The 16,613-nt window shown below is 47.0% G+C and overlaps 1 protein-coding gene across 1 annotated transcript in view; it reads right to left on the reverse strand.

The window, feature by feature from the left end:
• Nucleotides 1-16,613, reverse strand: part of LOC126540867 (sodium- and chloride-dependent betaine transporter-like) — a 53,946-nt gene that overhangs the window by 30,244 nt on the left and 7,089 nt on the right. The window contains exons 3-8 of the mRNA XM_055076427.2: nt 13,284-13,416; nt 10,802-10,936; nt 9,647-9,750; nt 5,718-5,842; nt 3,281-3,393; nt 134-262 (exon numbers count right to left, since the gene is read on the reverse strand). Of these exons, the coding sequence (XP_054932402.2) occupies nt 134-262; nt 3,281-3,393; nt 5,718-5,842; nt 9,647-9,750; nt 10,802-10,936; nt 13,284-13,416 (739 nt within the window). The remainder of the gene's footprint in view (nt 1-133; nt 263-3,280; nt 3,394-5,717; nt 5,843-9,646; nt 9,751-10,801; nt 10,937-13,283; nt 13,417-16,613) is intronic.

Raw genomic sequence — 16,613 nt, forward strand, 5'->3', positions numbered from 1 at the left:
CTTACGAACTTCTTTTGTGTGTGGGTGTGTGCCGAGACTTTCTTTCACACGCCCATTTTTCGACAAACTACTCGCGCTGTTGCAGTTGGCTGATGCGGGGTGCTGCGAAACGCAGCTTGCGCGAGTTCAGTACCTGAAAAGTAAAGGGCACCGCTAGAGCGAAGCCGGCGACGCACGCAAGCACCGCAGTCAGTGTCGGGCGGCTGCGCAGCGCTGGGTAGTTGTCCTTCAGGCTGCCGAGGAAACCTCCGACCAGGCAGGTCTGCGCACGTCAGAAAGAGAGCACCGGGAGTGTGCGAAGCGCTAAGGGTTGAGCAGAAGGTGCTGCGAAGGAATCGGCTAAAATAAGGGGCCTTTCATGAAAGGAAAAATATCCGTCTGCTGATCCCGGCACCATCTGCAGACCTTAACCCCCCCCCTCCTCCCCTTTCTTTCCCCTTTTCCTGCAGACACGCAATAAAGCACATTCTTTCTTAAGAGGAAGCTTTAGCTCGGGCCCAACTCCGACGCGGACTATTCAAATACATGTAAAACGCAGAAACGTTATACTGAGATATCCCCTCGACCGATTTTAATAAAATTTGTAGCATTTGAGAGAGAAAGGTAAATTCCAGTGACTGTTGGAAGCGGAATTTCGATTTACGGCCTGAATTTCGTTAAAAATATTTTCAAATATTCGGCCGTTCTAAAAAAATAGAAGCACAAAGTTTACAAATTGATAGCTCTGCATCAAGAACAGATATCGCGGCTTTGTAAACGACATCTATTAGATCACTCAAAGCGGACAAACTCGATATGTCATTTTACATCTTACATTAATTCGTTACTTTGGTTACAAGAGTTCTGCAAAAGCTGTATTTCCATATTAACAATTTTTTTTATATTCATGTATGACATAACAATTTTTTTCCGCTTTGGATGTACTATTAGATACAAGTCACATAATTGTATTATCATTTTTCCTTGTTGAGTTACAGAGTTGTAAACTTGATAGTTTCGTTTTCTGAAAATATTTAACTTTTGCCAATTTTTAATAAAAGATTGACGACATAACTGAAAAATTCGAAACAAACAGTCACTAGATCTTAAACTTTTCCTTTAAATGCAACAAACCTCGTCAAATTTGGTGCAGCGGTTGCCGAGAAAAACGAATTCTCCTTTTACATGTATTTAGATAGGAGCACCCGAGCTAAAGCTTCCTCACATTTTATCAATGAAACGAGTCTCCTATTAACGTCTTGCGAGCATGTCTAATTCTTGAGTCCTGGAAGATGGTTTTGTTAAGGATGTTCAGTTGTCACTCTCTGCCATGCGAATTTGGCAGGTGGCTTTCTCTTTATTTTTCATTTTTTTTGGGGGGGAGAGTTGCGTGCTTGCGCTATTTCTATTTGGCAATAGCAAACGTAGTACTAATTGTGTAAGCTAGTCATGCTGCCCTTGCGCGCTTAGCGACTTCTCAAATTTTGAAGTTGCTTTCTCAGCATAATTGGATATGCCAGATGCTCTTTCTATAGCTGCACCAAATTTTAAAAGAAAATTGCATATGACACCTAACGTAATTCTGACCGTTGAGCTAAATTACTCGATGAGGCGGTCATTATTTCTACGAGAAATCAAAATAAACCATAGTGTAATTAACATAATTGTACGAATTAATTGTTTAATTCATTATTTACGGCACATGTTTAAGTTTATGAGCTGTATCCGGTGATTTCTCAAGGCGTATCTGCTTGAAACGAATTCTCGGAACTACACTACACCAGTTTTGAGGTATTATTTACAAAGGGTACGACGAAATGTAATGGCGTTGCAGTTATATTTGTGTTTCAATGTATCAAACAGCGTATTCTTAAAATTAAGTGGAACAACACGGCATCTTTGCCACAAATTTCACGGTGCGTAGCCCGAAACCGGTGCCATCCTAATAATTCGTTCCAGGTCGACATGCCTTGCATACTCACTAGTTACAATACGTAGACTGAGATGTGTGCCGTGAAGCAAATCACTGGAGTATTAATTAGTGTACATATGTTAATTATTCAATCGTGCATTTTTATTTCTCTTCCGAAGAATGATCGCCTCATCGAGTTATTTAGCGCAAAGGTTGGAATTGTCCTGCTTGCTGCAGACATTTAAAGATTTGGTGCAGATAAAAATAAAAAATAAAGAACATGCTATACGAAAGATAAGGAGCTTTCACATACCTGACACAGTTTCTGTAGTGCTTAAACATAAGGTAAGGGCTCCACAATCTGGGAAACTGTCTGTTAAACGTGCGAGAACTAACGTCATTCAGCGAATGCAAGAACACCAGGCCAACAGAGATGGAAACAATATCACCGAGCGAATGCAAACTTCTCAGAAACAAAGCAGCATGGAATGAGATTCATCTGCCCACGCTGAGGAGAGGAACATAGTCATCGTTGCATTTGTAGTTGTTATTGTTGTCGTCGTACCAGAACTACCTTACATGGACCCTTGCGAAGCCGAGGCAACATTTTAAAAAAATGTTTCGACGTAGTGCTGCACTTCTGTGTGTCAAGCGTACGAATGCCCATCCTATCCGACTAGCTGCACAACAAACTGCCATGGACTAATTAGCATGGTCAAAGGAATGGACTTACAAAGCAAAGGCAACACAAAGTGTAACTATATGCTTCGCTTGATCGCGAACGCAATCACGAGGACACTCGAGGCTATGCTCCGGTCATCGCAACCTCCATGCCATCCCACGTGACACCCACACACCGAGTGGCGTAGGTCCCGTGATCTGTTGCTGATGCAAGGGCGAGCATGTGAGGGTCAGCTGAGAAGGCTGATGCCTCGCTGCGCGATGTCTTCCTGTGTGCTTAATGTGGGAGGTCACGTGATCTGCCGAGCTTCGGAGGCACGTCACAGTGAAATGGTAACGGATGCGACCACGTGGAACGTTCTCCTTGTGACACGCGCGCTCATAACGGCAGCATTGTCATCGCGAGTCCTCGCTGTCTGCGAATCAACTCTGACGTGTTTTGGTCGCGTATTTATACGCGTTTTACGTGTTTTATGTCTTTACGGTATTTTACGTGTTTTGGTCGTGTAACTACCCGCGTATTTATTTCGAAAGCAATTGTTTACTGGAATCGATACTGACCACTAAACTGGCCTTACTTCATGCAATAATCTTTCACATTGCTTTCTTTGTCAACGCATCGCCCTTCGAGTCGAAACTACAACTACTTTTTCCACGCTGCAGTGTCCATCAGAAAGTATAACGGTGGCTTGCAAACAATTCACATACCTCGCTTCCGAATGTGACGACGAAGACCATCAGGTAGAAGGGAAAACACCATAGCCGCTGGAGGTAGCGTGAGCTGGTGGTCTCCGGGAAGCCGACGAAAGTGTAGCTTATGCCTGCGTCGAAGCGTGAAATATTAGTCACCCGATAGGCAGCCTCTATCCACCGACAGTTATTATCGAACATTAAACAGCAATAAAGTGGAGGGGTAGGGAGAGGAGGAAGGCAGGAGGGCAGTGGGGGGGGGGGGGGGAATTTGACGCAAGGCAAAGTGCTATAGCGTTGTAAAAGTGGGACGAACTAGCGCAGCATCGTTCGTCGTATCGTAGCTGCAGCTGCGGCAATTTCTTCTAGCCTTCTGTGGTTGCTTAATGGCTATGGTGTTTGGCTTCTAAGCCTGAGGTCGCGGGATCGAATCCCGGCCACGGCAGCCGCATTTTGATAGGGATGAAATGTAAAAACGCTCGTGTACCGCGCATTGGGCGTGCATCACAGAAACCCAACTGGGCAAAATTAATCCGGAGCTGGCCCCTACGGCGTCTGTCATGGGCCCGGGTCTTCCCTCGGGACGTTAACCTCCACGAATCAATCAAATCTTTTCAAGCGCTCAGTTACGCCTACACCCCTTCCCGCATTTGAAAAGGTCTGCGGATGAGGAGGTTCACAGTGAGCTAAAATAGTGTAGCGGGAAACATTCGTTGTAGTTATACTCTTTGATTGTCATTGCCAACATCGCAGATGGAAATCGTCAAGGAGCTAGGCAAACTGATCACCGTGCCCTCCGGAGGTTCACCAAGGTTTTCGCCTGTTCTTAACTCAGAGGGAGCGGAATTTCAAGGTAACCATTGTTTTCACCTGCGTGTCCTTCTTTTCTTCTTATTTTATTTTTTATTTTTTCTGTGGACGAGAATCTACATTTAAATAATCTGTACCGAAAAAACAAATCAGCCTCAAACTCATTTGGCCCCCGCTCATGAAGTTCGCAGACCTAACCCCCCCCCCCCCCCCTCCCCCCAGACACTTTTGGGTTCGCGAGAGACACGCGAAAGCTCCAAACCCCTATGGAGCCCTATTAGGGAGACACTAAAGAGAAAAGGCTGTACCGGTAGATTCGTCTCGTGAAATGACATTTACGCTATTTTAGCTGATGCAGAAGTAAGGCAAGAGCGAAGGTCACGTCACACTCCAAAGGACACAATAAGTCTTGGTTACGAGTGCTCAAAGTTAAGACTATATTATAGTCGGCAAAATAGAAGGTTGAACAAGTTAACATTCATAGTAGTGGCCTGCGTCCTCCTACAGAATTAATGAATGAATGAATTCTTTTGTTTACGAGGCTGGGTATTGTGGCTTACGCTGTGGGATTGCAGGAGCTCGGATATAAAGGGTGGGTTGGTAACGAAAAGAATGGTGATTATTGCCCGTCAGGAGCCTCAACGTGGGCGTTAATACAGTGTGAAGAGCAGATCGGACGGACCAACTTCACAAAATATATCTATGACACGTAGAGAACAATGATACGTCCATACACAGGAAGTTACGTAATGGCGTCGTCAAAGCGGCTCACCCTGAATAGAAATTAAAATAAAGAGCAGCAGATCGAACGAGTTGGAATCTATATACAGCGATGTTTTGTGTGAGTGTACAAAGAGTCAAAACATGAGTTTTTGTTTGTTGAATGTCCGCACAACGTGACACAGAAGGCTTTAAGGCATTGTAGAGAGGCTAATGCAATGCCGCCGCCAGTGCCGTGAATGGATGGATGGATGGATGGATGGATGGATGGACGGACGGACGGACGGACGGACGGACGGACGGACGGACGGACGGACGGACGGACGGACGGATGAATGGATGGATGGATGGATGGATGGATGGATGGATGGATGGATGGATGGATGGATGGATGGATGGATGGATGGATGGATGTTATGAGCGTCCCCTTTGGAACGGGGCGGTAGGTTGCGCCACCAAGCTCTTGCTACTACACTGCCTAATATCCTACCTAGGTTAAACAATGAAAAAAGAAAAAAAAACACTGTGAACTACCACGCCCAAATTTTCTGATCCCCTATTGCGAACTGTGCTTTTGTACGACTCCATCTTTTATCGTTTCCCTACTTTTCCATGTGGATGCGCGAAGCCGGGCGCCATCTGGTGCTGGTGCAAGGAGCTCAGCGGCGGTGACGTCACGCGCGTCCTCAGCTGTGATTGGTGGGACTATTTGGCAGGAGAACAGCCACGCCGCAGCACCCGCGATTACGAAAACCCGGCGAGGTGCGCAAAGCTTCGCTTAAAAAAAAATTTGTACGCAAGAATTTCCGGTAATGATTTTACTTGCACCGAATTGTGTCGGTAGAGTCGCAGAGCGGTAACCGACCAGTTTTAATAGGTCCTTAACGCGTGACTATAGCGAGTCACTGAGATAAAGCGCACGCACCTTGTGTGATCAAGTCGCCGATCTCAATGTGGGACGAGTGGGCCAGGTTGCCGTAGAGGCCGAACACGAACAGTGCGCCCATCAGGCAATACGCCAAGTCCAGCAGGCAGACCTTCGCTGCATGTCTACCGTGGTGAAATCGAGAACGGAGCACGTGAAAAACTACGCTACGTTATTCATTCCGGCACCGCATGGGATGAACGCATAAGCTTTTTTCTCTGCCACCTTTGGCGGCATTCGTCGACGCATGCGCATTGTATATGGTAGGTCACTCAAGTATCACAAACGGCGCTTTTGCTCATCCGAAGGCTGCGTTATGCGTTATAAGTATATACCCTTCTGGGCCCGTATTCCACAGCAACCTCTTACACTAGAATTTTTCACAAGTTCGAACATCAGCCAATCTTATTACCGAATGTGGCCAGCAAGGCACAGGGCACTTAGGATTGAAGAGCTTTGCGAATATGGCCCTGACTTTTCAGGTTGGTTCTATAAAGTAAGAACAGGTGGTTTCTGCGAACGCGGTTAATCAAAGCGCAGGTTCAGGTGAGTTGGTGATTCATAGGAGCATAATGCTGAAAGAACAACAGCGACAAGAACGCAGGTGGCCACAGGTAGCAATACTAAAGTGACAGCGATAGCGGCCAGCGCAGTCGGCGGTCGTCGAACATAAACCTACTGCATAGTCAAGGCTCCCGACTGTCAAGATATGCCTCACCCGCCGTGGTTGCTCAGTGGCTATGGTGTTAGGCTGCTGAGCACGAGGTCGCGGGATCGAAACCCGGCCACGGCGGCCGCATTTCGATGGGGGCGAAATACGAAAACACCCGTGTACTTAGATTTAGGTGCACGTTAAAGAACCCCAGGTAGTCAAAATTTCCGGAGTCCTCCACTACGGCGTGCCTCATAATCAGAAAGTGGTTTTGGCACGTAAAACCCCATAAAAAAAAAATATATATATATATATATATATATATATATATGCCTCAGTGCACGCTCCGAAGCGATGGATGGTGCTCGCGTTGGTTCGAAATCGTACAACGCGATTCGGCGTCGCACGTGCAATCTGGTTGGAAACGTTGCGTCGCTCTCGAATGGTCCAAAATTCTTGCGGAGTTTCGAATTCAACAAACGGCTGACGCGCCGAGTGATAACGCGGTGAGAGCGATAATTTGGTGAACGCGGTCACCTAGAAACGAACAACACAACGCACAACGGGGCAGTATAGCTACCATCTCCATTTCAAGCTCTTATCTTTCAAAACTAATCAAGCAGTAACTGCTAAAAATATGTCCTAGAAAAAAAAACTTCGAAATTTTGCATGCAAGTTAACAAAGCTCCGAAAAAGTTCATGTTTCCCGCTGTAACCTAACGCAAAAAATTATGTCGATCCCGCGCACTGTGGGAATCGGTGGAGGCGAAGCTTTGGTGCATAGATGCTTACGTTAATGCTCAGGGTGTTTACTTTCTTACGTGATATGTTAGTAAAATTTATACTATGGCACGACACGTGGATGCTACGTTGACTTCATGCATGTAACGACATTCTTTATGTCGAATCGATACTTAGGTTGATTAAGTTGACTCCTTTATTCTCTGAACTAAGCGAATGATCCTCACTGCTTATTCTATCTCATCCGCGCGGCATGCGTGTAGGCGGTGGTGTATTAATTTCAATGATTGGTGATTTCACTTGTTTCAGTGTTTCCGTTTCATCGCCATTATAATTGCCCTTGCGTCATTAAAAACCCCACATTCATTCACCATTAGAATTAGACTGTGTATGCATCCATCTCCACCACGAGGACGTCATTTTTCGTGCCTGCTATCGCCCTTCGAGCACGCCACCAGGCTTTTTCCTTTGAACTTTACGACATGTTGCGCAAGTTACAAGTAAGGTACCGTATAGCGCCCACTTTCCTTATAGGAGTTTTCAATTTTCCTTACCCGGTGTTTCCAATTACTCGGTGGCGAATAGCGGTTCCTGAGAATGTGAAGCTTCCATTAACACCTGTACCGATCTTAACCTTACTCAGTTACTTAAGTTATCTACCCCTACAACGTCTTCGAGTGCAACCATCCTACATTTATTACTAACTTCACACCCGTCAATGGTGTAATCAGCTGCGCGGTTCCGAATGACTTCTATGCTGAAGCCATTCCTACGTTTCCACAATCCTACATTAAGTGTCTATTTTTCGTTACCCGAATTGTACGTCTCCCTCAGGAACGATCAGCGGTTCAAGGCTCACGTGCCATGTTGCCCAACTAACCTTCATTTCAATTCTTTCATTCCCAAAGCAAGCGGAGACTGGATCCACCTTCTCGCTTCCATTGTTTGAACGGTAAATAGTCAATTAAAAAATGTTCTTGTTAACAACTTGTTGTAACCCATACTACGCTGCTAAAATGTGTATTATTTTTTGTTTTGATAACAACCACTCCTTCCTCTCTGTAATGCCTCGGCCCTGAGAGAAAATAAATGAAGTGAAATATTCAAAGCATATCGCTGGACGTTTAGTGCGTTCTTCACCCTTTACAAATGCATGATCAATTGTACCACCCGATCGAGACGTTGGTAAATGTCCTTTCGGGTGGCGTAGACCTATACGAACACATTTTGTCCCGTGTAAACCGGCGCCAGAAAGCAAGTGATTCTCTCTCTAAACTCGCCCAAGCTAACGCCACAACTGTTCTTTGTGATTTTCCTTCATAAATAAATAAATAAATAAATAAATAAATAAATAAATAGACCCCATTGGTTGTCACAGGCTCGGTAACGTTGTTTTCAGCTTTCTTTTTCGCTGATGTTGCGATCCTCGCATACCTTCTGTCCTTCCTTAGTGCAAGTAAGAAAAAATTGACAGTCACTTAAGTATCCTTACGGGATTTGTATGCAAAATTATGATGACTTCTGCGGTTTATTGGTTACGTCCATGACACGTGATGTCATACATTGTCACGTGTACTTCACAACTCTACCTTAATCCACATTGCTCTAATTTGTACCAACTTTAATCCAGCTTAATCCACCTTAATTCACCTTGTTCCGCGTTAATACAATTTAATCAACCTTGCTCTAACTTGTAGCAAGCTTAATCCACTTTAATTCACCTTTATTCAATATACTTCACCATAAGTCGCCTTACTCTAACTTGTTATAACTTAAATTTTGCTTTACTACTGACGTCGTACAATACGCTGATGACGTCACTGATGATGATGACCTTTGTTACCACTCGTTGTGGATAACGCTGGCTTTTATGCGTCATTTAACAAGTTCACGTACATCAACATTGTGTGGATCTCTACGATAGCGCATACATATTTCCCATCGGAAACATTTTCTCCTTGTCTCTCAGAAAAGACGGTGGGCACTGACCCGGCAATCTATGTCCAGCGAACATGTCTGATGACCTTTCATCCTGTATTCGAAGCCATCACCAAGATACTCTGTTGTCCTATCCGTTTCCCTTCTGTCCGTGTATTGCAGGCCCACGTTTTCAAACCACGTTTTCAAACCATCAGTTCTCTACAGGTCTCTTCCAAAGAAAACGATTGAAATACTGGGTTACTCATACATGACCAGCATACGATCTTCTCACATATGGCCATAAAACAGTTCTTGAATAATGGACGCTCATGGAACGCTAATCGCCTCCGAGTTTCAAATCCCCTACGCCCTGCCCAGATAAACGACTTTCCACGGTATGGCAGAGCGGGCGCGCTGGATTAACGTAGCTCGCACGCTCTAACAACACAACTGTTTGCCTGATATCTAAGGTGACCCTCTTTTCTTTCACAGATATGCGGCTTACAAAAGCACGCAAAATTGGGAAGCTGCATTGTACCGTTCGGATCGTTCTAACGACAACCTCTCCGTTTGTATCGCTGCGTATATGCCTGCGTAGTTCACTCTCTCCTCTCACTCGAGTAAGTTGGCCTGGAAGTCGCTGTAGCTGGCCAAGCACGTCGTCGCTCCGTAGGAGAGACCCAGGCTGTAGAACAGGTGGCGCGACGCCGAGTGCCAGGTCTGCGACAGGCATGAGGCTCTGTGACGGGGTCGTGCTGCACTTGCTTTAAATGAGTACCGCTTCGACAGTTCCGGCTGGTCATTTTCTGCCGCTAAGTGAAACTCGAAGCCCCTTTAAAGCGCAATAAAATATTGGCACACGTCAGAGCGTCATAACTGATTTACTGTGACACTCGTTTCGAAGAACCATGTATAGTTTCCGTGCCAAACAGGCGGGAAACGTCAGAATGTTGCTGCCATGCGCGAGCGCAACGAGAAGAATGGCACGCATATTTATATATATATATATATATATATATATATATATATATATATATATATATATATATATATATATATATATATATATCGGCACATCCTTTCATTAATTACGGTTTCGCTCGAAGGGCGAAGCAACGACAGCGATGGCGAGCTGGTGATGCCCGAGCTGCTGCGCAGCGTAAACAGCACCCCGGAGGCTACCAAGCGTCACGGGTATATCCGACGTGACATTGAATGCATGTATGGGCAAGGAAAGTCGATCGAGCTCAGGCGGCGTCGCGCGTCCACGCACATGTTCAAAGGTGAGCTTAAAGGCGGCCTGACACAACACTGGGCAACGATGCTTTAAATTGATATGACATAACGACTTGTCGTAACAACAGGAGGCTAGATTCGTGATAGGCTGACGTGAACCAATTCTAAGCGTCAGGGACTTGACCTAGATGCCGTGACAAGGATACACCGAGCTTACAAATAAAATGGTCTCTCCTACGACCAACTTTCACGTGACTGCGGCGTGTCAGATTGCACTACCGCGAGGTACGCGTCTATGACGTGAAGGTTTGACGTCATCACGCTACTACGTAGGACGGAAGCAAATGATAACACATGACCTATCCTTTCGGCGTTTTGCGCAACAGCGTTAATTATGTCGAACCAACTCACAGAGTGCGGGATTTCCCCTAATATGACAATAACCTGCTGTTATCATTCAACAACCAAAAATGATTCTGCGTTTATCGACTGGGCTGCATGCGTCGTTCCGCTGCTTCGCCTCTATGCACCGCACCTTGATGTCGACGAGTTTCCATAGGTCAGGCTTGAAACATTCCAGCAGCCCGAGAAATGATCCCTCCTGCACTAGCGAGGCCGTGCACAGCGCACTCAACAGCATGAATGCCGTGTAGACGCTGCCGGTCGCCGCCTGCGACGGAGCAGAGTTGCTAGATCATTCCACAAATGAAATGTCAAGCCAAATGCCTCGAAACAAAGGTTGAACTGAAATCCTGTGCTCGTTGGACAGTGGTCCTTAACAAATGAAGCCGCGGTCGCGGTTACTGCGTATCGTCACATGTGTAATTAACACATGCGGACAAAAGTAATTCTAACACGGGCGCTCTGGCCGAACTGCAACCCTCTATAACAGTCCCTAGGAGAAACAATAAATTAGATTACGCATGCACGCACGCCGGCGATCATGGAAGTTCAATTCAAGAGCATTGGAATGATAGAAGTTCAATCCAATTGCCTTCTAACAACCTTCAGGCTCCTAGAGGACATTGGGATGCAGTTCGGTGGAAGCTCCTTTGTTTCAATGGCTTTCGTATGGCCAGCCCAACGTCGCGAGGAAATACCCAAGCCTTGTAGCAGCGAAGCGGCCAGGTTCTGTATGAGGCACCGATGCTTCTTCTGGAACCACGCTGCACCCTTGCCGGCAGCCACAGATGGGAATGGGCTCAATGACATTTGCCTAAGCAAACGCGAAACCCGTACTTGCGCGTGTTTTCTGCATATGCTCCTGACGATGGTAGTCACTGCTATTTTCTTTAGTCGAGTCAAAGTACGCTAGAGCGAAACATCGCACCACTGCGGAATGGCAAAAAATAAATAAACAAATAAATAAATAAATAAATAAATAACGAGAAAGGAAGGAACTGGAAACGTCAGAGGGATACGCACAAACTTCGGCAACGACAGTTCTCACACACACACACGCACGCACGCACGCACACACACACACACACACATGCACACACCCGAGCGTGCGCGCGCATGTCTGTGTTCTGCCTTATTTTCTTAACAGTAAAAAAATTTAATTATGGGGTTTTACGTGCCAAAACCACTTTCTGATTATGAGGCACGCCGTAGTGGAGGACTCTGGAAATTTCGACCACCTGAGGTTCCTTAACGTGCACCTAATTATAAGTACACGGGTGCTTTCACATTTCACCCCCATCGAAATGCGGCCGCCGCAGCCGGGATTCGATCCCGCGACCTCGTGCTCAGCAGCCGAACACCTTTTCTTGTGGTCCCAGTCCTTCATACAGTCCTAAATTAGATTTAATTCTGGACTTCTATATTGCAAAACCACGACCTGATTATGAGGCACTACGTATTTTTCATTTCACACTAGTCGAAATGCGGCCGCCTCGACCGGTATCAAACCCACGGCCTACAGCGCAACGCCATAGCCTCTAAGCTGCAGCGACGGCTAACTGTTATAGCGTTTCTTTTATAAGAGAGCTGGGGAAGTTCCTACACCGAAACGCCCGGCATTGCATTCTAGATTACTAGGATCAACAATGAAAAAACTAAAAGGAACAATAAATAAAATGCAGATCAAACGCACTGTGGGAATCGATGTAAGCGAAGCACTCTGTACTGTTTGCGTTCATTGACGATATTTCGTGGTCATATTGGCGGTCTACGATAGTCGTGATGTGATTTTAGATGTTATCATGCGTGCAACACTTGTATTCGTCTACGCAGCACACAGAGCACACAGCGAGTCGTGTTTGTTCGAGGCTTTGTTGTGAGCTGTTTTTCGTAGCCTGTGAGAAAGTTAGTACTGTCATTCCTTGATAATGGGCATACCGCATTGCTGGACAGCCGATTGCGGGTTGTCTTGTTAACGCTGCGGTGCTTTAGTGCGGCTTTGCGTTTGAACGTCCCGCGTCAGTTGTCCACATGTATAAGCTAGCACGGTGTTTGCTTTTCGGAAATAGCAAAAGCGTGCCGTGTCAGACCTTGAACTAAAGAAACCCCAAACTAAGCCTGCTTTCTGACGGCGCCTTTCCCTTCTCCCGCGATCATCTCATATATGCAAACTGCCACGAGCGAAGAGTGACTATTATTCACCCGTTTCGTCAGGGCGTTGGCTTTACGCATTCTCCGTCCCCACTTCCCATCATACTATCTGCACTCTGGGACGTTGCACGTGAGCACAAAAGTAAGCGCTGCAGCTTCTGCAACGATTTCGCGGGGCGCTAACGCGTAATTACAGCCGTCCATAAGGCATGGTGTCGATGGTCACGGAGTTCCAGAGGGCGTTGTGACAACGACCACAGAGCTCCAGAGAGCACTGTGGTGACGCCCACGAAGTTCTTGCTCGAAAGGGCTCACAGACGCCTTTTCCGCATCCCCCCCATGTGCATTACACGCTTTATCAAGCACTCCCCGACGCGCCGTGCAAGACTGCAGCAGCAACAGCAATCGAAAAGTCGAGGGAAGACGCAAAGAAAGCTTCGCTGTAACAAAAGTTTGCAACTTGCCTTGCTCAATGAATGGGGCCCCTTGTAGACACTGAAGAAAACCAGGAACCAGCTGCAGGCGATGCAGACAGCCACAGTCATCTGAATGGTGCCAAACTCGTCGATGCTGGAGCTCAGCTGGAGAACGTCCTTCCTGCCGACACGCGAGCGCCATTGGTCTAGAGATTAGACGGTTAGCTGCATAGGTAGGAGATTATATGTAACTTCGCAGTTTATCTTGCCAAGGCAATCTAACGAAGTGCTACACATAACGGAAGTTCTGGAGTTCCTCAGGGGGAAGCTTTTCTTCTCGCCGTTATGAAGTTCTAATTTAAATGAAAAGTTTCCGTCAACCAGAACGTTGCACAGAGAAACCAAGGGAAGCAATTGTAGGTGTGTTCCAATTCTCGTCAGCATCCGAGACAGCGCACATAAACAGCTAATACGGCAGCTTTGAGCCCATGTATAGGAACACGTCTCGAACTGTCTGGAAGATAATGATGGTGATGATGATGACCACGGTGATGAAGATTTGGTGGCATCATCTTCGATTTAGTGGCATCCTCTGAAAAATAGGCCATCTAGCCTGCTTCAGTTATTCAGGTAATCTATACATGATTATCAATCGGGCAATTAGCCTACATATCCTTAACCCTAACTCTCTTCTTTAACACCTTTATATCTACCTTGTACCTATGCCTCTAACGGATCTGTTCCCATCAACGACTTCCCTGCTCTAGACGTCTCTTGGTTATCTCGAGCACTGATTGGTAAATGCTTCTATTTGCTTTGAATCCTAGCACTTCTGGACGGTGGAGATTGCATGGGGTCTCGCTGAGTGAATACCCTCGCATTCTATTAGGATGTGCTAAGTTGCCTCCGGATTTTCGCTGCAGCACATGCCCATGCCTCATCCTGTTGAGAACAATTTGCTTCGGCATGTTCCTGTCTTGCGATGTCACGCTACCTCTCGGCGACAAGAAAAAGGTAATAAATCCACATTTTTTTTTATCCGTGTTTGAAAGCCTTGCATGAGCGAACCTGTGAAAAAAACACAATGTAGCTTGGTTTACGCCAGCATACGCATCAGTAATGATTTGCTACACGGAAAACAGCTTCAATACAAGTATTGATAAAAGATATAGTAGGACAGAAAGGTGCGAAGCATTGGGGGCGCTCGACTTTCGCGCCTCCCTTGATATTGTTTTCCCCGATTGGCTCACGTCTCCTGTAAGCCCGCTTCGCTGCGGGGCTTGCGCCGGCGGTAGTCGTTGTAGTTGCAGACTAGTACGAGAGATAGTGCGAGTGTTCCTCTGCTAACGCCACCTAAAGGCAGGGTTACTCGAGATCAAAAGAGAGTAGCCTGTTTCTCTTTGGCTTGGGTAAGACAGCTGCGTGGAATGTTTCGCGCCCTCGCCGGTCATTCGCGCGACCGTCCTGCTAAAGCCTTAGGAGCAGGACACCAAAATGAACTTACTCGATCGTTCGAACGCGCCACCGGTCGCGTGTCCGTACACGGAGTGATTAGACGTTGGTGTCCCGCATGGGAGCGAACATATTCGCTCGTTATCCGGTCGTGGCGAGTCAGACTTCTTCGTTTTGGCGCGCGTCCATCAACATGTTCTTTCGGTAATTATTCGGCTGGCTAGATCGGCGTATAAAAGGCACCCCGCAATGTATGTATGTATGTATGTATGTATGTATGTATGTATGTATGTATGTATGTATGTATGTATGTATGTATGTATGTATGTATGTATGTATGTATGTATGTATGTATGTATGTATGTATGTATGTATGTATGTATGTATGTATGTATGTATGTATGTAGCGCCGGAGCGATCGTTACATGAATGAACGCGAGGTTTGGCAGATCTATGGTGGCTAGAAGTGGCATAGCAGAGCGATGTAGACGACGATGAGGTCGCTTGCACGTGGGCCGGATCAGACATCATATCTCGCTCTAGCTTTCTGTGTAAATATTTTGTAAATATATCCTTCACCTACATCTCGCCTCCGTCCCACTTTGGCGGAAGTGCGGAGTACGTCACGCCTCAATGGAACTCCGCAGTGGCCTTCTTGTTGGACATGTGCCTGCAATGGCGGAAGACGCGGCACCTACATCAGCGCCCGCCACTTCAAGGGTCGTGCTGGGGCAACCCTGGAATACTGGCACGTTCTGTGGTTCCGGTGAAGCGGACGTTGAAGTCTGGTTGGCGGAGTACGAAGGCATGAGTGCTAACAACCGATGGGACCCTACCCTGATGTTGGCAAATATAATTTTCTGCCTCAAAGGCACTGCAAAAGTATGGTTTGACGACCACGAAGCCGAGATCGGGAGCTGGGACACCTGTAAAGAAAAACTAAGAGACTTGTTTGGGAAGCCCGTTGGCCAGAAGTTCGCCGGGAAAAGGATGCTCGTGTCACGTGCACCGACGTCTACAGAATCTTACGTCTCGTACACTGAACACGTGTTTTCGCAATGTCAAAAGGCCGATGGCGAGATGCCGGAGGACGACAAGGTTGGTAGTATCTTGAAAGGGATCGCCGACGACGCTTTCAACCTTTTAATGTGCGAGAATTTCTCTACAGTCGACGCTCTTACAAAGGAGTGCCGGCGCTTTGAGCAGGCTAAAAGCTGGCGCATCGACCAAGCGTTTGCCCATCTTCCCAACACGGCGGCAACGTCCTCTTGTGAAGAGCACACGGCAGCACAGCCGTCAGTTCCACCAGATCAGCTGACACGGATCGTGCGCCGCTAACTTGAGGCCACGACCCCTGCCCCACTTCACGCCAGTGACTCGAACTTGATTACGACTCCATTCGTCCAAGCTATTGTCCGGCAGAAGCTCGCCAACATGGAAATTCGCTCGGTGTGCACCATGGCCAGCCCAACGCAAACTTCATGGCGTCCGCCCTCATACTATCAAGAGCAGCGATTCGCTACGCGACTTCGCGACCCTGCTACATGGAGAACCACTGACGATCGACCGAGATGCTTTACTTGTCACCATATCGACCACGTTGCCCATTAGTGCGCCACCCGCTGGTCCTCGTCGTCTCGAACGCCGTCCACAGCTTACCACCGCCTGGACGGCAACCATTTCCCACCTTCAACCCAGTCGTATTTCCCCAGCGCCGATGCTCCCACAAGGATAAATGTGATACCGTCGCCGTGTGGTACCAGTCACGTTTGCCTCCAAGCCGTCGCCCGTCGTTTCGCTCACTGCAGACTCACCGCCCGTCGTTCCCCGGCCTTTAGCCCTGCATGTGCCTATCAGGAAAACAAAGCAGTGCAGCGCTGCATTGACCACTCCCACCACAAATTCTCTTCTGACGCTGCCGACGAG

The sequence above is a fragment of the Dermacentor andersoni genome, chromosome 2 (genome assembly GCF_023375885.2).
Source record: "Dermacentor andersoni chromosome 2, qqDerAnde1_hic_scaffold, whole genome shotgun sequence".
Taxonomy (NCBI): Eukaryota; Metazoa; Arthropoda; class Arachnida; order Ixodida; family Ixodidae; genus Dermacentor; species Dermacentor andersoni.